This window comes from Danio aesculapii, chromosome 11 (assembly GCF_903798145.1).
Source record: "Danio aesculapii chromosome 11, fDanAes4.1, whole genome shotgun sequence".
Lineage (NCBI taxonomy): Eukaryota > Metazoa > Chordata > Actinopteri > Cypriniformes > Danionidae > Danio > Danio aesculapii.
In genome coordinates, this window is record NC_079445.1 from 38,958,055 (window position 1) to 38,982,688 (window position 24,634).

The window sequence follows — 24,634 nt, forward strand, 5'->3', positions numbered from 1 at the left end:
CTTAATCCTTCGTGGCATAGATTTCAACAAGGTACTGGATATATTTCTCAGAGATTTTGGTCCATATTGGCATGATAGCATCACACAATTGCTGCAGATTTGTCGGCTGCACATCCATGATGCGAATCTCTCATTCCACCACATCCCAGAGGTGCTCTAATGGATTGAGACCAGGGGCCTCAAGTACGAAGACTTGCGTTGAAATCATAACAAAACATTTCGTACGCACAAAGCTGGAAATGTCCGTATGCAGTAAATAAATTAGATGTATGAAACACTGTGTACGCAGAATCCCACGCATATCAGAATTTGCCTACTCTTCATCATGAGGAAGACAAGTATGAATCATTAATAATTGTGTGTATTATGTTAAGCGCATTTGAGCGTCACATTATTTGCACATTTATTAAATGGAATGTTTCTGATTCATCCAAATTCGTCTTCAGATGGCGCCTTTATTGCAATGTGCGTGCAGTCAATTGCTCTGATTACATTGGGAAAACCAAATTTCAAATTGCGCTTTAATGTTTGGCTGGTCAACTGCATGGAATGGAAACCTTATAAATCTGCTAGACATGTGGATGATCCCGTCCCATACAGCTGCCATTGCACGGCTCAAAGATACTTTGTTGTGCGCAATTTAACATTATTGCCTCTAAAAGTCGCCAATGGAAATAAAACAAACACACAAGAAACGCACGTACGCCAGACATGAAGTTGGCGTGAATCAACGCATATTGATTGTCACGTTCATTTCATCGTTAGTAAATCCAATTGTGAGCGTAAAATCTGGCATTCGCAAAGTTTTTGTGCATACGCAGCATTGATACATGAGGCCCCTGTTGATTGTGGAGGCCATTTGAGTACAGTGAACTCATTGTCATGTTCAGGAAACCAGTCTTAGATGATTCCCGCTTTATGACATGGCGCATTATCCTGCAGGAAGTAGCCATCAGTAGATGGGTAAACTGTGGTCATAAAGGTACGGACATGGTCAGCAACAATACTCAGGTAGGCTATGGCATTGACACAATGCTCAATTGGTACTAATAGGCCCAAAGTGTGCCAGGAAAATATCCCCCACACCATTACACCACCACCAGCCTGAACCATTGATATAAGGCAGGATGGATCCATGCTTTCAAGTTGTTGATGGCAAATTCTGGCCCTACTATGTGAATGTAGCAGTAGAAATTGAGACTCATGAGACCAGACAATGTTTCTCCAATCTTCTATTTTCCAATTTTGGTGAGCCTGTGCAAATTGAAGCCTCAGTTTTCTGTTCTTAGCTGACATGAGTGGCACCCGGTGTGGTCTTCTGCTGCTGTAGCTCATGCTGTAGCTCATTGAGGTCAAAGTTGGACATGTTGTGCGTTCAGAGATGCTCTTCTGCATACCTCGGTTTTAACGAGTGGTTATTTGAGTTACTGTTGCGTTCAGCTCGAACCACTCGGCCGTTAGAAAAGTACGTTCTATACAGTATTAATGTAAGAAGTATGAATGGAATTTGGATGTACTACATCCGCCATTTTGTCATGGTCATGTAACCTACCTGCGTCAGTTGCGTCGCTTCACTACCATTCATGAATTCTCTCGCGGGGCATCATAGGATAGCACAGCATCCATGGGATGCGCACTTCAGATCTCGCCGAAAGTAGTAAGTCATCCGGGTACTTCTCGCATACTGATTTTTGAATTCTATGAATTCTGACATACTACTCGGATCACATACTGATTTTAGCGTACTGTATAGTATGGAAGTATTCGGTTTTGGACGCAGCCCATGTCTACATGTCTAAATGCATTGAGTTGCTGCCTTGTGATTGGCTAATTAGAAATTTGTGTTAACAAGCATTGGACAGGTGTACTTAATAAAGTGTATATCAATAAACTTGAACACAGATGATTAAACACCCAACACAACCGCTTTTGACTCCACAACATGTAGTAAATCTTCTATTTTCAGAAAAATGTAAAACCAACTCATTTACAAGACAATCAATCGCTACATTTTACAACCAACCTCCTGGCAACCAACCAAAAACCACATACTGTATCATTATCCACACACCATTTACACCTAGCAAACACATAACATTACAAAATCCATTTTCTCCTGGACTATACTTTTGTCTGCCCTTGTTTTGTGGCAAACAACAAGTACAGACGACGGGCAGGTTAAAAATTCAGTGTCTTTGCACGTCTCACCAATGTTAATGTGATCTTTGATCTGGGCGTCTGGCGGGAGATGGAGAGAGGTAGTCAAGGACAGCAGGGGCTTACGGGTGGAGGGCTGGAGAGCACAGCTGTGCCTCTCGGTTCATCCTCATTCAGAGGTCAATACGTATCCGACTGCAGTGTTTCATGCTAACAATGCTAAATTAAGAACGCCGTTAACTATTGACTCGTCCTGGGAATGTAAGCAAAGATGAACGTGACTTTTAGAAAATTACATATTGAGTAATGGAACAGCTGGAAGGAGAGGAAGGGCGAACAATGCAATTATAAAAGACAACAAAGTGGAATTCTCACATGATATTCATGTCAATAAATTTAACTTAGGGGTCTGATTAGAAAAAAGTCACCTATGATGATGAGTAATGCACAACATATGCATTTAAAGCGTGCATTATGACATTAGAATGATGCTTTTATAAATAAAATGGGTTAAAAACTAAACTAAAAACTAATCATTCATTCATTCATTATAGTATGATTTTGGAAATATTTATTTATTTATTCATTCATTCGTTATAATATGATTTTGGAAATATTTATTCATTTATTATAATATGATTTTCGAAATATTTATTCATTTATTATAATATGATTTTCGAAATATTTATTTATTTATTTATTTATTTATTTATTCATTCATTCATTCATTCATTAAAAAATGATTTTGGAAATAATTATTTATTCATTTATTAAAATATGATTTTGGAAATATTTATTTATTTATTATAATATGATTTTAGAAATATTTTATTTATTTATTTATTTATTCACTCATAATATGATTTTGGAAATATTTATTTCTTTATTTATTTACATATTTATTCATTCACTCATAATATGATTTTGGAAATATTTATTTATTTATTTATTTATGTACTTATTTATTCATTCACTCATTATAATATGATTTTGGAAATATTTATTTATTTATTTATTCATTCATTCACTCATTATAATAGGATTTTGGAAATATTTGTTTATTCTAATATAATTTTAGAAATATTTTTTATTTACTTATTTATTAATTCACTCATTATAATAGGATTTTGTAAATATTTATTTATTTACTTATTTATGTACTTATTAATTTACTAATTATAATATGATTTTAGAAATATTTATTTGTTTACTTATTCATTCATTCATTCATTATAATATGATTTTGGAAATATTTATTTATTCATTGATTCATTCATTCAATTATTCATTATAATATGATTTTGCTAATATGTATTTATTTATTCATTAACTGATTTTGGAAATATTTCTTTATTTTATTTATTCTTCCATTCATTCATTCATTTTAACATGATTTTGGAAATGTTTCTTTATTTATTCATTCATTAATTTATAATAATAATAATAATAATAATAATAATAATAATAATAATAATAATAATAATATGATTTTGGAAATATTTATTTATTCATTCAATTAATAACTATAATATGATTTATTTATTTATTCATTCATTCATTCATTCATTATAATATGATTTGGGAAATATTTGTTCATTTATTTATTCATTCATTAAAATATGATTTTGGAAATATGTATTTTTATTCATTCATTCATTCATTCATTCATTCATTTGTTCATTATAATATAATTTTGGAAATATTCATTCATTCATGATTTTGAAAATATTTATCTCCCATTTCCATACTGTTGGCCTGACATTTGATAAACCAATCCAGTAAACTTAATTATGTTTTAATTCTGACAACGAGCCCAAATCCATATCGCCCATTAAACCAGAGAACAAAAGACACAATTGACCATTACTCGAACATAATATCAACACTCTGAGCCAGGCAACCATAATCTGCTGCTTTATATGACATCTAGTTTGAATGTTAATACATTCAGTTTCAGATAATTACATTAATATGAAAACTGGACATCAGCTGCCTTGAGTGATGTTACAGAAGCCAAACTTGTCGTGATGCAATAGGCGACTGTTTATCTCTTTAAAAGGGGAGACACACTTGTATATGTAGGAGTCTGAAACTTGCTATTAGATATACCAACTAATAGATTATTTTACGATACATTGATTATGAAGAATATTTGGAACTATAGATTATTATTGATCAAGTTACAGTATGTGGCAGTATAGTTTGAATTAATTTTAATTATCTTTGAATGTCACATGGGCGGCATTGGGGCTCAGTCTCACCTCACAACAAGAAGGTTGCTGGTTCGAGTCCAGGCTGGGCCAGTTGGCATTTCTGTGTGGAGTTTACATGTACTCCCCGTGTTGGCGTGGGTGAACTGGATGAACTAAATTGACCATAGTGTATGAGTGTGTGAATGTGAGTGTATGGGTGTTTCCCAGGGCTGGGTTGTGGCTGGAAGGTCATCCGTAATATGCATAAAACATATTCTGGAATAGTTCATGCAGCTGTGGCTACCGCTGATAAGGGACTAAGCTGAAGGAAAATAAATGAATGAATGTCACATTGACATTAGCATACAGAAAAGCCCTTTCTGCATTATCTTGATTATTTTAAGCATTGAAGAATGGAAAAGGTCTACTACTACTACTACTACTAAACTACTCATACATTTCTTACTTTGCTATGTACAAAACCTATTGGATTATGATCAAACCTATATAGTTTCCATTCACTTGTTTTCTTGCTCATTCATAAGCTGTATAACAAGGGTTTGTTCGCTCAACAGTAACACTGAGCACTTACACAAAAGTGAAAGAACAAAAAAGTAACAAAATCTGAGCCCAAAAGGTCACAAGAGACATTTCAGTATCAAGTTTGGACACCCACCCCTGAGTATGAGCGGCAAAATAAATAGTAATGCTTGACTTGGCAAGAACTACAACAAATATATCCTTCCAGCTCCACAGCAAGCTGACACCATTGTTTTAAATATATCCAAACCACCCTTTAAAAAAAGCACTCATGCAAAATCATCAGAACACATGACAAGTCCAGCTCTCCATAACCAATTATTCTCAAATTACTTCAGCTTTTGCAGGTCTCGTAAAAAAAACCCTCTGGGTGTCTTTAGTCTCAGATCAACAGAAAGCGGCCCACTCTGAGAACACACAGTCCGTCAGCTTCCATATGCCACCAGCCCACTGTCCAAATGAAAAAAAGCATTATTAATAGATTCCCTGTCAAAGCACAGTCACGTCCCCGATGAGCGTAGTGAGTACACAGCGGCGAATGAGTCACGCTGAGAGTTCCTTCAGCTTCAGACGCGTCTGGAGGAGAAGATCGCATCTCGTCGGAGGATAGGTGTCTCTATTTTGAGTCACCGCAATCCCCACGGATTCGAGCCACATGGCAAATGCAAAAGGCAGCGAGGCGGTGTGCCTGATGGACGGGGTCGGTCAAATGAAACCAGAAAGCTGTGAATTACAAGTACATGAAGCATCTTCGAAAGTAAGAAAGTTGGCAGAATCTTGGGTCAAATGTGGACAGTTGGGTAAAAAAAAATGTCATTTAAATATAATTGAAAAAATAACCAAATGGTTAGTAATGTGTCTGCTTTGACACAAATAACGCTATAAAAATATTTATTCATTAATTTATTGAATGATTAAATGAATGAATAAATGAATACAAAACTGGCTTTTGCTGCTAGTTCAAACTGCTTATTTAAAATGAGTTGAAACAACACAATTTTTAATTTTTAGACAGACAACTTAATTGTTTGATGTTCAATCCACTTATATTTGTAAAAACAATGAAGTTAAAGGTGCCGTATGTTAAGTTTGACACCCAGTGGTTGAAATAGGTATTGCACTCCTGGTTCAAAACACAGGCAAGCGCAGGTTGCCAGATTGACCACACCAACAGGAGCGTGCCTTACTATCGAGCTCAAGGGCTGATTTAAGGCGGATTTAAGTCGTGTTCTAAATAAAAACAACGGTATGCGCTAGAAGGAATATTTTCTTAATAGTTTTTGTCACAACAAACACTTGAAATAAATATTTTAGAAGCGGCTTCTATTTCTTGCTGCTGAACAACAGGATAAACTGATAATGTTTATATCAGGTACACCTCATGTGTTTTATTCAGTATTAAATGCTAATAATGTGAGTTTGAATGCCATTTTACATTACATTTATTGTCATAATACTGAAAGCAGCAGATAGTTCACTACAGATTATGAAAATAAAATAAACCGTTTTAAATTGAACTTTAGAACTGTGATTCAGTGCAAACCAACACATATCTGTGATTCAGCATCTACATTTAATAACGTTAAAAATGTTTAATATGTATTTATTAGATTATAATCATTGCCATTTTGTTGGAGTGCAGTGAGTGCACTATTCTGTGCTTCTGAATGGCTGTGTTTAAATTTCTGTCGTGTTTTGTTTGGTTCAAACAGCCAAATGTCATGGTTGTGGTTCATGCACACCTTCTGTGTTGTATTATTGTGTGTTGTGTTGTCACGTGGGGTAGTTTTTCATGTGCGTTTGTTGTGGTCACGTGTTATGCTCATCATTGCCTTACTATGTTCAGCCGTGTTATCAGCCAGCTTCAGCTGTTGTCGATCACTGCACCTATTTCAGGGCAGCGTTTCTCTTGCTCATTGTAAGTTTGTTGTGGTTGTTTCATGTTACTTTCCTGTGCTGCGATATCCGACTGAGACTTTCCATTTCTCATTGCGACAGCTAGCCTTGCTTTTGAACTCTGTTTTGTTTTTGACCGGCACTTTTGCAATTGCTTCACAAATAAAACCACACTTGCAATTGGATTCTTTTGTTGACTTTTCCACATTGTGACACCAAATTGCTTATCACAGCAAATATCGTCACATAGCATGTTGTTAGGACACGGTGTTACAATTTAACCTGCTCACTTAATTTTTACATTGTAATATTTATATTTTTTGCAAATTTTAAGTGGAACTCTGAATCTGCGTCTTATTTCGAAGGCTGTTACTTTCCACTGGATGTCACATTTCGGTCACAATCACACACTTTGAGAGGGTTTCTGAATGAATAAATGAAATGCGCTATTTTACGCAAAGGCAACCCGGGGTGCTGAAATATAATTGGCTAAAGTGGCACTGGGCAGGTTAAATGACCAAAACAAAGACAGACATTCTGGCACATAATGCACATTTTCAAAACAGAATATCTGATTCAGCATTGTTTTTCAGATAAACAAGAATCACAAGTTCACATTTCTTAAAAATCTGCAAACATATTATGGTATATTTATGCTTTAGAAGAGTCAAAAACTAACATACTGCACCTTTAAAGTAATCTATTTTTGTTGGAACAACATTATGTGGAACCCAGCATTTTTTTTTTTTTTACAGAGAATGAATGAATAAATTTATTTGGAAATATTTATCTCACATTTCCATACTGCTGGTCTGACATTTTGTAAACCAATCCAGTAAACTGTAAATGGACAATCATGTTAATTGTGTTTTAATTATGACAATGAGCCTAAATCCATATCGCCCATTAAACCAGAGAACAAAAGACACAATTGACCATTACTCGAACATAATATCAACAGTCTGAGCCAAGCAATCATAATCTGCTGCTTTATATGACATCTAGTTTGAATGTTAATACATTTAGTTACAGATAATTACATCAACACCAAAACTAGACATCAGCTGCCTTGAGTGATGTTACAGAAGCCAAACTTGCTAAAAAAAAATATATATATATATATATATATATATTTAAAAACGAGATTGTGATTCAATAAGCCAGAGTTTCCCAACCCTACTACTGTTTATCTCTTTAAAAGGGGAGATACTGCATATATGTAGGATTCTGAAACCTGCTATTAGCGTCACCAGGGGCTAATAAATGTGCTGTATATAAAGTATAAAATTATTATAGATTATGTTTGTGGATATTTAGGCTGATGGACGAGATCAAATGAAACCAGAAAGCTGTAAACTACAAATACGTGAAGCATCTTCGAGAGTAAGAAAGTTGGCAGAATCTTGGGTTAAATATGGACAGCTGGGTTAAAAAATGTCATTTAAATTTAATTGGAAAAATTACTCAAATGGTTGGAAGCATTTTTTAAGAGTGTGCCTAAATAACTTAAAAATATTTATTTATATATTTAATTTTAAATTTTATTTTATAAGAAATTAATGGAATTGAATGAATGCAAACTTGGTTTTATCAGCAATAACATTACCGAGATGAAGTTCTCCATCAGTGTGAGAATTAGAATAAATTACTGATTGAAAAAGCAGCCACCGCGGGAAGTTTGACAGAGAATATAAGGTCACCTCTCCGGATGATTCGGTTAACATCTGCTTATGACACCCTCACATCTTTGGAGGGTCCCTGGAGTTGGAGACGTAATTACACTCGGATGAGATTTTGGATTCAATCAGGCTGAATACGGAAGCAGGAGAGAATATCAATAAAATATATCCGATGTGTGTGATTAATGCCGGAGAGCTGTAAGAATACAGAGATCTTTAAAAAATAATTTAAATATTCTGCCCTTTGAATCTGAGCAGTTTTAGACTCATCTTAGTGACACTAATCCATTCATATGTGTTTGACATGGTAAGCCCCTGCTGTTCAAAGACATAACTACAATACTAGCCTGGAAAAAAGCGTTTAATTCAATGCTTTTTTAGATTTTATGCTGGAAAACTAATTAATTATTTTAAAACATTAGTTAAATATTGTCATTGATATCCAGTAGAAATGTGGTGAAAAATTGTTTAAGAAATTGATTCTGCATTGATCTTGAGGTTTTCAAACTGCATTGCTATACACTCAAATCGATTCTTAGTTTAACAGAAGACGCTACAATATGCATCACTAATCTATATGCTTTTTACAAATACACTTAAGCATTAATTATATGGTTAAAAACTAGCCTATAGAGCCATCTGCTGTTAAAAACTAGCGTAGCTCATCAGCTGCCTGTTATAAGCTAGCCTAGAGTGCCATCTGTTGTTTCAAACTAGCACAGAGCGCCATCTGCTATTAAAAACTACCATAGAGCGCCATCTGCTGTTAAAAACTATAGTAGAGCATCATCTGCTATAAAAACTAGCCTGGAACGCCATCTTCTGTTAAAAACTAGCCTATAGAGCACCATCTGCTGTTAAAAACAAGCCTAAAGTGCCATCTGCTGTTAAAAACTAGCCTAGATCACCACCTGCTGTTAAAAACTAGCCTAGAGCACCATCTCGTGTTAAAAATTAGCCTAGAGCACCATCTCCTGTTAAAAACTAGCCTAGATCACCACCTGCTCTTAAAAACTAGCCTAGAGCACCATCTCCTTTAAAAACTAGCCTAAAGTGCCATCTGCTGTTAAAAACTAGCCTAGATCACCACCTGCTGTTAAAAACTAGCATAAAGTGCCATCTGCTCTTAAAAACTACCCTAGAGTGCCATCTGCTGTTAAAAAAACTAGCCTAGATCACCATCTACTGTTAAAACTAGCCTAGAGCACCATCTCCTGTTAAAAACTAGCATAGAGTGCCATCTGCTCTTTAAAACTAGCCTAGAGTGTCATGTGCTGTTAAAAAACTAGCCTAGATCACCATCTCCTTTAAAAATTAGCCTAAAGTGCCATCTGCTGTTAAAAACTAGCCTAGATCACCACCTGCTGTTAAAAACTAGCATAAAGTGCCATCTGCTCTTAAAAACTACCCTAGAGTGTCATCTGCTGTTAAAAAACTAGCCTAGATCACCATCTGCTGTTAAAACTAGCCTAGAGCACCATCTCCTGTTAAAAACTAGACTAGAGCGTCATCTGCTGTTAAAAACTAGCCTAGAACACCATCACCATCTCCACCATCACCATCTCCATCACCATAGTCTACATTGTCATCTGCTATAAAAACTAGATTGGAGCGCCATCTTCTGTTTAAAACTAGCGTAGAGTGCCATTTGCTGTTAAAAACTACCATTGAGTGCCAACAGTTGTTAAAAACTAGCGCAGTGCGCTATCTGCTGTTAAAAACTACCATAGAGCGACATCTGCTGTTGCAAATTAGCCTAGAGCACCAACTGCTGGAAAAAAATAGCCTAGAGCACCATCTGCTGTTATAAACTATTGTAGAGCGCCATCTGCTATAAAAACTAGATTGGAGCGCCACCTTCTATTATAAGCTAGCCTATAGAGCACCATCTGCTATAAAAAACTATCCTAGGGCGCCATCTGCTGTTACAAACTATTCTAGACCGCCATCTGCTATAAAAACTAGCCTAGAGCGCCATCTGCTATAAAAAAAAAAACTAGCCTAGGGCGCCATCTACTGTTACAAATTACTCTAGACCGCAACCTGCCATAAAAACTAGCCTAGGGCGCCATCTGCTGTTACAAATTATTCTAGACCGCAACCTGCCATAAAAACTAGCCTAGAGCGCCATCTTCTGTTAAAAGCTAGCCTAGACCACCATCTACCATTAAAAACTAGGGTAGAGCACCATCTGCCATTAAAAAAAAATCTAGCCTAGAGTGCCATCTTCTGTTAAAAATCAGCCTAGAGCACCATCTGCTGTTAAATCTGCCTAGATCACCATATGCGGTTAAAATCGGCCTAGAGCACCATCTGCTGTTAAAAACAAGCCTAGAGCACCATCTGCTGTTAAAAACAAGCCTAGAGCACCATCTGCTGTTAAATCAGCCTAGAGCACCATCTGCTGTTAAAACTAGTCTACAGCACCATCTGCTGTTAAAAACTAGCCTAGAACACCATCTGCTATTAAAAATTAGCCTAGAGCACCATCTGCTGTTAAAAACTAGTCTAGAGCACCATCTGCTGTTAAAAATTAGCCTAGAGCACCACCTGCTGTTAAAAACTAGTCTAGAGCACCATCTGCTGTTAAAAATCAGCCTAGAGCACCATCTGCTGTTAAAAATCGGCCTAGATCACCATCTGCGGTTAAAAATCGGCCTAGAGCACCATCTGCTGTTAAAAACTAGCCTAGAGCACCATCTGCTGTTAAAATCTATCCTAGAGTGCCATCTGCTGTTAAAAAACTATTCTAGAGCACTTTCAGCTGTTAAAAACATATTCTTGAATGATTTTCAACCCCAGCAGAAGTTAAAATGCTTGTATTGTTTGTCTGAAATGAATATAAACTCAAATCTTCTGAAATCCTAACACCCTTCGATGTTTTAAAAATTTTCACATACTTTCCCTCCATTTCATCAAGCACTGCTTTTGAGATTTCTAGGAGAACAATAAGCAAAAGCATCACCTCATCGCACTGCTGTTCCATGCTAGAACGGTTAACATCCCATAAATACAAGGTAGATGATGAGATTATACAGACAGATGCTGGTCTGCGTTTCATCAGCCTTATGATGGGACTGCATGGAGCAATTATTGTCTTATGAGAGCCATGTTTCAAAGACAGCAAGACTAAATCATTATCCTTAGCAAAAACAACTGAAGTCAGGGAGAAAACGCGAGGGAAAAAACAAGTTTGAGAGGAACAAAAGCCCACCACGGCTGACAAGGGAACTTTTTTAGCACTATTAGTATTCATTTTATTATTTTTTTTACTTTCAAAAGAGTCATTCGAGAAACAATGGCGCTCTGTTATTTTGGGGGGTATAGCTGACGCTAATTGGCAATGGGACTATTGGCTAGTCTCCCACTTTCAAAATAATTAGTAAAGCACACAGCACGATCTCACACCCAGAATTAAACCGACGACATCGGAACCCTTAGCAACTGCTCTGCCTAGTAACGTATAAGCGGAAAGAGAGAGAAAATGAAGGATTTTGATGTACTATAGTGAGACGGAGCTGAACTTCAACTGTGGGGAGATTTAATTTTATTAGCAGCCTATTAAATCAGTCTCTTTATGCATGCAGCGACCACTTTATCTCTTATAATGGAATGAATTTACACTTTATGAGAATATATTTCCTCAACTTTTTAGTGCACCAAAAACGATCATAGTTTCATTGCTCTCCCTTTTCTCCAAGCATTGATTTCGGATGCATGATCTGGATCAAGTTCCAGGAGTGTTTTGGTCTGATTGTGATACGATTCTTGATCTATATTTTTTCCTATTATTTCAGTTGTGAAAATACATTTTTCCAACTAGAGATCGGTCACGGTGATCTAATTTCTTACTCCCGCTCCCACCTGTAAGGTTTTATTCTGCACCTGACCGCTCTCGCTGTATATATTCAGCCGTTGTTCACCAGCTGCCCAACCAACCCCGATTTCTACCCAACCTGACTTTTTCCACTAAATTTAGATCTGGTTTCCAAAATCTCACGTTTAAACTGGGTACTACTAAAATAGAGATACAGATAAAACTGTCGGTTGTGCAAAGATTGTAGGCTATATGTCCATTTGTTTGCCCCTTTGTGCTGAGACATAAGTGCCACCTTAAACCTGAGGTTCCAGTCTTATGACTGCTAAAGGGTAAAAATTGAAGGTATTATCACATCGGGCAACGGGTCATTATTTTCCATTTGCATCTACGACGTATGAAAAAGACATACCTGAAATGACTTGCCTGATGTGGGTTTACTTTAAACGTTTTCTAATGCAAGCTGAAGGACAGTGCACCTTCACTTCACTCTCCCATGCTGGAAACCCCACTCGGAGGACCATTATGCAGATGATGCATGCACAGACTGGCAAAAAAGCATGTGCAGAAAGCACTGGTCATGCGTTCAGCATGTGAAACAGTCGTGAACCAGTGCTCAATAAGAATGAGTAAATCACAGATACTGTATGCTGTTCCGAAAATAATGTCGGAACTTTGGAGTGCTATATTGTTAAACTGCACGCTCTGGTTCAAATTACACCAGAGTTAGCAACCGCTACAGCGTTTTATTCTGAAATTTATTTTCGCGCTGCAAGAAATCTGGTCGGGTTTCACGGTACAGCCACAGGAATGCAGACACATCTTTACATTTTAACCAAAATGGGCTATATGCACAGCTAGTGTTTTTCAGCCGTGACTATTTTTAATTTCACAAGGTTGCTTTTGCAGCATCGATGTTGTAATGTAATTACAATACATTCAGTTAAATAGACTTAAGCATTTATTTAGTTGTTCAAGAGTAAAATTAGATGAAAGATCCGCTAACACCGTCAGGATCAGCAGGCGAGCACAGAAACTCATTGAAAATACTGGGGTAAAATAAACTGTCATATTTTAAAGACATGGCAAAGGAAAATGGAATTTATTGCAGTGCTTCTTGTCCGATCACTTTATATTGTATATCTATCAGGCAGTGAAGATCTCTGATTTTTAAAGAAATCAGACCTTAAACATAGCAATTTTGGAAACACAGTTCACCAGAAGCGCTGAGGCTGGCTGGCTGGCTGGCTGATATTAAAAGTCTGTGTGCATATAGCCCATTGGAGCTTCTATGCTTTTGTTTACAATTGGATTCTACACTCAAAACGGTCTTTTGCTACTTATTTAAAATGAGTTGAAACAACAATTACTTTGTTTTTTATTGAGACAACTGTTTTATGTTCAATCCACTTAAGTTTGTAAAAGTGTTAAAAGTTAGCTGAATCGATTTGTGTTTGGACAACGAAGTAATTGTGTGGAAGCCAGCATTTTTTCGTGTTTGTACTGTGTGACAGTACTGCCATTTTAAAATGTATTTGTCTTATTAGCAAAGTTATATTTAGGATGAACAAGCTCTGAGTGTAATATTACAAAGAGATCCCAATAATAAAGAACAATCAGTTCTTATAAAAAAAGAGAGCCTCAAAAACATTTTTTTTAGTTTGTTGTTTATAAAATTCTAACAAAGAAATGTCTTCAAAGCAAGAATGTATATATGAAGTATGTATGTAATAAAAAGAGCATAAACAGTTAAATGGGCTATATGCACACTGATTTTTTATTTTAGTCAGCCACCCCCAGGGCTTCCAGTGAATGGTCATCCTGTACAATATTGCCCTGTTTAAGAACTGATTTCTTTAAAAAAACAGCCATCTTCACTGCCTGACTGAGATACGATATAAAGTGGGTATCAGACCAAACAAGAAGCACTGCATTAAATTATATTTTCCTGCGCCATGTCTTTAAAATATGGAAATTAATTTGACTCTACTTTCTGCGCTAGCCTACTGCTAATGAAGGTGCCTGTGTTTTAACACTTTTGTCTCATTTTACGCTGTATAAAAAACAAATGGATGCTTAAGTCTATTTAACTGATTATATTTGAATTACATTACAACATCGATGCTCTAAAACGAACCTTATGAAATTGAAAATAGTCACATAAACCTTTTACCAGAAGTTCATTATTGGCTGAAAACATATTGGTTTATATTTTATATATAACTATATTTTTATATATTTATGAAATTACAAAAGCTTATTTATTATGTTAGGTTTTTATCAATGCTATCGCACAACAATTTATAACTTTATAAAGATTTTTGTGATGATATTCCGACAAATTAGTACAATTTGCTCATCCTCCAATGACGGTTGGGTTTAGGGGTGGAATTGGGTGCCACGGCTCATTTTTAAGAGTGTACAATTTCGTACAACTAAATTAGCAACTAAACTGACAAAACATAAAGTAATTATATTTCCTTGTGAGATATATCAGGTTTTTATAGTGTTTTCTGATGTTTTTTATGTTCTTGCTGGGTGTCGATGTAACGTAATTTCTTTCTGCATTACATCTACTGTGATGTTTTGAATGACAAAATAAAGGAGACTTAACTGAAACTGAACTGAAAGCATTTGCGACCGTTGCAATGTAATTTGAATATAGAATCGATTCTAAACTATTGAACATCCATTCAGAATCATTAGATAACGAATCACAAGGCATTGATAATTTTTTTCACCGTCCCTAGTCTGCAAATACAAATTCTCTATTTTAATGAGGAAACAAAAAGAAACAAAAATAAGCCAATAATTGTCCTAAAATAAAAACAGAACTACACTGTAAAAAAATGCTGGGTTCTACACAATCGATGAGTTGGGAAAACATGAAGGAATTAAGTTAACATATTAGTTTTTACAAATTTAAGTGGATTGAACATAAAAAATTAAGTTGTCCCCACAAACAAACTCAACAATTGTGTTGTTTCCACTCAAATTCAATAAGTAGACTGAACAAACAGCAAATGTCATTTTTAATGTACACTGTAAAAAATTTTGAGTTTCTCACAATTGCTTCATGTTGTCCCAACTCAAATCGATTAAGTTAACGGAATTTTTTAAACAAATTTAAGTGAATTGAACATGAAACATTTAAGTTGTCCCCCAAAAAAACTCCAGAATAATGTTGCTTCAGTTTATTTTTAATAAGTAGTTTTAACAAACAGCAAAAAATCATTATTTGAGGGTATAAACAAAGCGACTTGCAGCTCAGATAATTTTTACTTGGAAGAATTTGTCAAGAAGCATTTGGGTTCACTCGGAGATGTCTGACTTTTGATTGCAGATCTTGTTATCTCGGAAAATCTGGAGATTTTGTGTAACCAACACCAGACTTGGCTCTGTGACATAACGTTAAATCAGCCAGCGCTGACAGAACAGAGGCAGATCTCCGTGAAAAACACAAAAAGTTGTAAACATTGAGTCACTCTCAGTCTAATTTAACTAGATTCTGAAGAACATGAAAGCGAAAGCTCAATAAAATCATGACAGATTTCATGTAGAGAGAGCGCAACAAAACGTCAACTCTGAAAAGCGTAAAAATAAACACTAATTCAAACTGTTCTTGCCTTCTCCACAGGACTTCTGGTCCAGCGTCATGAACAAGATGAAGAACTTTAAGAGGCGTTTCTCACTTTCTGTGCCACGAACAGAGACGATAGAGGAGAACGAGTTTACAGAGCAGATAAACCAGCTCAACATCCGCTGCAATGATGGTACGGTTTTCCTCTCAACATTCACATCCGCCATTTAAAGCCCAAGTGTTTGGATGCAAGACTCATTCATAATCAAGTCATAACCATTCGCCCTGCTGTGAAATTGTCATCATTCTTCAAATATTTCCCAAGTGATGTTTAACAGATCAAGGACATTTTCACAGTATTTCACAATCTTATTTTTGTTTGTTTGTCTGGAATAAAAGCAGTTTTTTTTTATTTGTAAAACAATATTTATGTAGGGGTTGACCGATTAATCACTCATAGCACATCTAAATGCACATCACTTCATACAGCGAGGAAAATAAGTATTGAACACGACACCATTTTGCTCTGAAAACTTGTTTTTAAAGGTGCTGTTGACTTGAGTTTTCCCTGGATGTTGATAACAACCAAATAAATCCATATATGCAAAGAAAACAAATCTAATTAGTTTACAAATGAAGTAATGTGTAATAAAATGAAATGATGCAGGGAAAAAGTATTGAACACATGAAGAAAGGGAGATGTAGAAAGGCAGTGAAAGCCTTGACAGCAGCTCAAATCTCTCAGTAGTTCTTCAGCAACTCTCCGCCCTTCATCAGTGAATATGAACTTCTGAAGTCTAACATCTACATTAGCTGGAGGATGAAGATGAAACCAGAGTGGACATTTCAGCAAGGCAATAATCCAAAACACAGCCAATAAAACTCTCAAATGCTTTCAGAGAAAGAAAATCAAGCTGTAGAATGGCCCAGCCAATCACCTGATCTGAATCCAATATAAAATACAAAATAAAGGTCAGATTTGATAGACGAGACCCACAGAACCATCAAGACTTTTACACTCTGTTGAAAAAAACTCCCGCATGAGCAATTCATGTGACTTCATTCTCCATATGAGAGGCATCTTTAAGCTGTCCTCACCAAAAAAGCCTTTTGGAAGGAAAGGCAAATGGAAGGAAAAACTAGGTGAAGACAAATAGAAATTAAAGTATATTAGAACAACACTTATTAAAAAATTGTTATTAAACCCTGTTATGTTTACAATTTTGGTGGAAAAAATCTTAAACAGCAATGTTCTGCATATTTTTTTTAAGTGTAATATTAATTTCTTTCATTTTTGGATGAACTAACCCGTTAAAATGTTGTCTCAGTGGCTTCACTGTGAAAACAACTCTTCTTAGTTCTTCCCAATATCTTTATTTTTAAGAGTAAACTTAATTTCTTTCATTTTTGGGTGAACTAACCCTTTAAAATGTTTTTTTTTATGGCTAAAATGTAAAAAAAAAAAAAAAAAAAACCTCTTCTTAGTTCTTCATGTCATCTTTATTTTTAGGAGTGAACATAATTTGCTTGATTTGTAGGTGAACTATCTCTTTAAAATGTTTTTTATGGCTAAAATGTGAAAAAAAAACTCTTCTTAGGTCTTCCCAACATCTTTATTTTTAAGAGTGAACTTAATTTCTTTCATTTTTGGGTGAACTATCCCTTTGAAAACAACTCTTCGTTCTTCCTGACATCTTTATTTTTTAGAAGTAAACTTAATTTCTTTCATTTGGGTGAACTAATCCTTTAGAATGTTTTTCTATGCCTCAACCGTGACAACAACTCTTCTTATTTTTTCTTAACATATTTATTTAAGACTGAACTTAATTTCTTTCATTTTTGGGTGAAATAACCCTTTAAAATTTTCTTCTGTGGCTTCACTGTGAAAACAACTCTTCTTAGTTCTTCATGTCATCTTTATTTTTAGGAGTGAACATAATTTGTTTGATTTGTAGGTGAACTATCTCTTTAAAATGTTTTTTTTTTTTTATGGCTAAAAAAAAAAAAAAAAAACTCTTCTTAGTTCTTCATGTCATCTTTATTTTTAGGAGTGAACATAATTTGTTTGATTTGTAGGTGAACTATCTCTTTAAAATGTTTTTTATGGCTAAAATGTGAAAAAAAAAACTCTTCTTAGGTCTTCCTAACATCTTTATTTTTAAGAGTGAACTTAATTTCTTTCATTTTTGGGTGAACTATCCCTTTGAAAACAACTCTTCGTTTTTCCTGACATCTTTATTTTTTAGAAATAAACTTAATTTCTTTCATTTGGGTGAACTAACCCTTTAGAATGTTTTTCTATGCCTCAACCGTGACAACAACTCTTCTTATTTTTTCCTAACATATTTATTTAAGACTGAACTTAATTTCTTTCATTTTTAGGTGAACTAACCCTTTAAAATGTACTTTCTAAGGCTTCACTGTGAAAACAACTCTTCTTAGTTCTTCCTTTATTTGTAAGAGTGACAAATGTAATTCTGTATTATTTAAGTCATTATTATTTGCAGAAAATTGCCTAAAAATCCCAATAGAAATTGTAAATGGTGCAATGAGAAATGTAGGAGAAGAGTAAATAATGCACCATAATTATAGATTCAGGTCCAATTCAAACCAGATTCAATTTCTCTGAGGTCGTTTGAGTTAAAACACAGACATGTTGTATTAGACTGGATTAAAGTTTAAATAAATAAAAGTACTAACTGCGTGAAACAAACATGTACCTGACCTCCTGGGGGGAAACCAGTCCCATCCAAACAGGGCTTTAGTCTAATCCTGCAATATGAACTGTTTGTTTTTAATTAATTTCAAGCATAATCAAGAATTTATTATAACAGAAGACATTTACGTCTAATTTGGGCATCTATAATGAAAACTAAAAATGACTTCTGGTCAGCTTTTGTTGCAGTCTTTTAATTTAATGCAGAAAACTGTAAAGGGTCGGCCTTGATTTACTCATTAGTGTTTAATTGGATCATATAACAGTACACAATTATTGGTTAATTACATTTCTATTGGTTTAATTACATTTCCTGCACAGGCTTAATGGAAAAATAAACCATGCGTCTACCAACATTTTGCAAAACTCCAAAAATGTGTGTACACTGTACGTATGCAGTTTTCAGCTGAAATGAGCACTAGAATATGTTTATAATATCACAAATAAGCAAAGACGTTTTGTTAAACTTTATAGTAGGGTTGGGTATCGTTTGGGGATATTTCGATATTGGTGCTAAATGTATCCTTTCAAAATGGTACCGGTGCCAAAACGGTGCCTGAACCGATAATTTTGAGCCACAAAATTATGGTGGATGAGTCTAGAAAAATCTTTTATTTGACAAAATAAACATTTTAATTGAACAATATATTTAAAGTTTTTAAAGTATACATGAATTCATATTTGATATATTTGAATTGAATTCCATTAATATATTTCTTTTAATCATTTGTTTGTTAGCATGAATTTAAGATTGGCATTATACAATTAGCATTACATTAGCTCATAGATATATACACTAGATATCGCATACGGACCCTGAGCATGTGTCAATAGCGCCGCCACATATGTACAGTGCTCCCAACACAAACGTCATTCAGCAGCACTAGTCAAGACAGTGTGCCAACGTGAAGATGCTGGACTTTAGCACTGTGTACGGGTGTAGTAACGAGCAAACAAAGAAAACAAAGCACAGAATCAGAACATTTCTTAGGTAGGATTTCATTTTTTAATTTTTTTGTGTGTTATGAACATGTGCTTAACAAGTAACGTTATTGATGATGATAATACAGTGTCTTACTGCACTGACCATAAGGCAAAGTAGCACCAACTTGCACTAAATACTAGGCTTATGCTAGTTTTGTTGAATAAAATAAGCAAACAATGCAAAAGAAATATGACAAGTGCTAGAAACTTGTATTATTGTCGGCTAAGTGAATGAGTCGTTCATAACAGAGATTCATTCACAAACGAATCGCTCCCTCTGTTGGAATGAGAAGTGAAAGAAGCAGAGGGGGTGTGTTAGGCTAGATCAAATTTAACAGAGAGCGAGGATAATACATTTCCATACACACAAACACTCGCTCTTTGTCAGGAATGACCGTGCGATCACTTATCCATCAATGTAGAAAGGTAATGTAAAACAACAATTTTCCTAATTTAAAAAAAATGTTGCATATTGACCACCGGGAAAACTCCCGATCATAGATTTATGTGTATATCTCTGGCTCTGGACGGCCACAGTCCTCCACTGCAGCTTGGTCCCGCATTCATTTCAAAGGAGCGCTACCCTGTACTAAAATGGCGGCTCTACTGACGCATTCCTTCCAATAGACAACAACAGGGTAGGCGAGATCTAATGTAAATATCTATGACATTAGCTTACTACTAACCTGTGGAAAGGCTGTCGTCAAAATCAGGGAACATCTTTTTCTAGGGTTGGGGCTTGTGACTATGTTAGCAATGACATTAGTACTCAAATTATTTAGCTTAATCTGAATAAGACATCAATATGATTAAGGTGTTTACATGAGTTGCTTTTTAAATGTTCCTTTTCTGATCCCGTTTTACATGTTATAGCACATAGACTGATTAATGTCACCTCACCACACTATAAACCTTTCCTCCAGAGTTTCATGTAATTTTGGGTGTTTTATTTTTAATTTTTCAACGTTGACTGCAGGTTGCCACTTTCACTTGCATTAAGGAATGTATTGTTCATGTCCCGTGACAAACTGAGGTATCAGATGAGAATATGAAGTAAGACTGGAGGAAGAGCGTTGTTTTAATGTAATTTAATAACACACGCTGAATGGAAACAAACAACAATGCATTTTGTGACGCGGGTGTCTGTGGTCCTTTAAGGTATGCAAAAATCGCTGTTGACATTTTAGACTTTTAACCACTGTAATGTCTTGATCATATTACATTAGGAGTAGTGGTACATGTAAACATGCTCAGTGAAAGTGCCAGATGATGTCGCAAGCTGTCAAAAACAGTGCACACTGCTTTAAGTTGATTCCATGTACCTTCAAATGTTTCACTAAGTTTAACGCGTTCCCCTCCAATGCCAATAATAATCTTGAGAGTGAAAATAGAAAAATAAACACACACACACACACACAGTATAAAGTGATTAGTTCCTTAAAGTAAACCCATTGCCCTAAAAGCAACAAGTTGATTTTACTTTAAAACAAATTAAACCTGTTGTAACTTGGAACTGTTAAGTTGACTTAATTTAAATAATTCTGCAAATTTTACTCACTTTTTAATTAGTCAAAGTCAAGTCAAAGTCAGCTTTAATTGTCAATTTAACCACATGTCAGGACATACAGAGAATCGAAATTGTGTTACTCTCAGACCCAAGGTGCCTAACAGATAATATTAATACAAAAAGTAGAATAAAAAAAAAAAGGTACAATAAATACAATTGCACATATAATATAATCTAAAAATAGAAGTAAAAATAACAATTGTAAACAATACAATTACACCTAAATTACAATTTAATTAATCGCTTTTTAAAGTGTGTAAGGCCCTGTTTACACTCCCAGTTAAATTTGACTTAATTACAATTTTTCGCTCATATGTGACAGATCGAATCGGTTCTATGACCGTGTAAACATGAAAAAAAATAAAATGCATGCATTCGGATATTCAGACATCGGTTTCAGGTCTCCTTGATATGTGGAAATATATCAGATATAAATCAGATATGTGACAACGCGACTATCATGTAAACTGGCAGATCGGATTTGAGGCGTTCTGTTTTGTTTAATGACGCAGAAGGAAGAGTGTGTGTGGAGACACTGATAAACTACAACAACAGAGGAAACATGGAGGAGAAAAGTGGTCAGTCACTACAATTTGCTCCCATCAGACCTGAAATCTCTCTCGTATCCACAAATTCCTCTGAGTAGTGGAGAACACTATATATAAACCATAGGCGCAAGCTGCGATGATGGCCCTTTCCCTCCTCCTCCGCCTTAAAATCATTTTAAAGTTGGACGAAATACGCACGTTTCGCTGAGCTAAAAGCAAGACAACTTCCATCGTGGCTAGTGTGGCGCAGATGCTTTATGCATGCGTGACATGGACATAAATTGTATAGCAAGTACAAACAAATGAATCGGATATGGGTCACAATTAACGTGTAAACGGACAGGCAATATAGGCAACAAATCGGAATTGGGCATCAAGACCTGACAGTGTAAACGCGGCCAAAGTGATCATGTCGCCTTTTTATTTTTACAAACTAGCTAGTAAATTGTAATAGTAATATAGTAATAGTAAATGGTGAACTAGTTTACACAGCAGATACCCTTTCAGCTGCAACCCAGTACAGGGAAGCACCCATACACGCACATTCACTCTCACACACACACACACACACACACACACACACACACACACACACACACACACTATACAGCTAATTTAGCTTATTCAGTTTACCAATAGCGCATGTGTTTGGACTGTGGGGGAAACCGGAGCACCCGGAGGAAACCCACACCAACACGTGCAGAACATGCAAACTCCACACAGAAATGCCAACTGACCCAGCCACAACTCAAACTAGTGACCTTCTTGCTGTGAGGTGACAGTGCTTACCACTGAGCCACCGTGCCACCCCTATTACTGAGTTTATTTCTCCAAAGCCATACAGCATTGGCAAGGTCACATGTACAAAAAAACCCCCCACTGAATCAGGCTAAAGTCAAACAGTACAAGAGTTTGAATAAAGATCATTTTAAAAGAACTACTTCGCATGTTTAAAGGACATTCAAAATCTATTTACATCCGTAACAGGAGACATTGGAGATATACAGTTTCTAAATGAAACCGGAAATTCATCAGGACAAAGTATTGGGACGGGACTTCATCTTGACTTGATTTTGTCCAATGGTAATCAGTTAGACTGATTGCACATGAATAGTGCACATTTAAAACCAAGAGCATTCATTAAGAAAATAAATGCAGCGAACGCCAACTGAGGCTACTTCGTCTCATCTTGAAGCCCACTGGACTGGTCTAGAAAGAAATGGGATCTCGCCGAGAGCGAACGGTCCCTTAAGAATCTCTCCAAGAGATGAATCCAGCAGCCTGTAAAGACCTACGGGGGTCCGAGAAGATGAGGAGGAAACAGGGTTCTGACCCTCCAGCGTCTTCACTTTTTTTTTTTTGCTCACAAATTGCAATGCTGGTTATCTTTGCGGCTACATTATTAATGCAGTGGTAATAGTACAATTCAGCTCCGTCGTCTGGCTCTATGGTTCTTAACGCTTTCTGGAGTCAATATTAAATCGAATTTCAAGGGAGAGACTACAAGCAAGAACGCTTTAAGAATTTAAGACTATGTCAAAGATCTACAGGGGTTTTCGCACACCTGTGGTTTTGCAATATAAATCGATGGTGCTTGTTTTAGGCCAGAATGTATGTTGCTTTAACTCTAAAGTTAGAAGCTGTTAACTATTAGGAATTCTAATTAAGTGAACAAAAACAATAAATACACCGTATTATGGCAATTGGAAGCCAAAAAAGCAAGCGAGCATAAACAACTGATCATTTTATTTCTTTATGTGATTCATCCTGGTCAGTGATGCTCAAACTAGGACCCACGGGCCAAAGTTGGCCCATGGTAAACTTTTATTTGGCCCACCATCCCATGTGAGAACAGAAGGAGAATTATGCGAATGTTTCGAGATTGCCAATTTAAATTTAATGTAACTCCTTAATTTTTATTGTTAAAGCTAGCTGAAATGAAATGTTACAATTAAATTGCGTAAATTAATCAGATTTTGTTTAAATATATATATTGTCATGCAACAATGCAGAAACTTTGGTGAGCGAATCAAGACGAAGGCAGATTGTGCTTGACTAGTGTATTCAACATTGAACTTCACTGTGTTATAAATGTGTTATCTCATTTAAAAAGTTTTACTGCATTGGTTAACTTGATTTAAAGTAATGTTTTCTATTTACTTTTAAATCTTATGAAATAAATGAGGAAATTAACCATGGCAACTTTAATGTAATATAGTTTGGCATATATTCCTTCCTGTGATATTTGGTTTTTGGCCCTTCAAATAAAAAAAGTTTGGGCAGCCCTGATCTAGGTATATATGAACACTGAAATTGCTTTTGGATTCACACCAAAACAAATGGACTTGGAATTGGTTTTGAATTTTGATCCTGGTGCAATTGTGACAGCAAACACTAGTTCTGCATTTGGTGCAAAGAAAACCCAAGCCAATGAATAAAGGATTCAAGCATCTTTCCTTCAGTAATCTACAGTTGAATCAGAATTATTAAGCCTCCTGTATATTTTTCCCCCAATTTCTGTTTAACGGAAAGAACACATTTCTAAATATAATAGTTTTAATAACTGATTTCCAATAACTGATTTCTCTTTTATTTGCCATGATGACAGTAATGACTATTTTTCAAGATACTCAGGCCCGTAGCCTATTAAAAGGGGTGGTTCTTTTTTCTCAAAATGTGGACCTTTTTGTAGTTATTCGCCTCAAATTATGAGATTCGAATACAGTATTTTTGGGACATTTAAAGCACTAATTTGCGCTAGATTAGTTTGTCGGATGGTTATCATTACCACACTTTTTGATGCAACAAAAATACTGCCTACATATTTGTCAAAGTGCTTATACAAGTTTTTGTTTACAAAAATGTATGTTTATTCACAAATGTGTATTTGTTCTGTAAGTTACTACAGTTTTATATATAATGTAACGAGATTAGAATTTTAGAAATATGAAAAATACT

The 24,634-nt window shown here is 35.4% G+C and overlaps 1 protein-coding gene across 1 annotated transcript in view; it reads left to right on the plus strand.

The window, feature by feature from the left end:
- The window catches only part of cdk18 (cyclin dependent kinase 18), a 171,197-nt gene that overhangs the window by 37,995 nt on the left and 108,568 nt on the right, over nucleotides 1-24,634 (plus strand). The window contains exon 2 of the mRNA XM_056468214.1: nucleotides 15,919-16,054. Within this exon, the coding sequence (XP_056324189.1) occupies nucleotides 15,937-16,054 (118 nt within the window). The 5' untranslated portion in view covers nucleotides 15,919-15,936. The remainder of the gene's footprint in view (nucleotides 1-15,918; nucleotides 16,055-24,634) is intronic.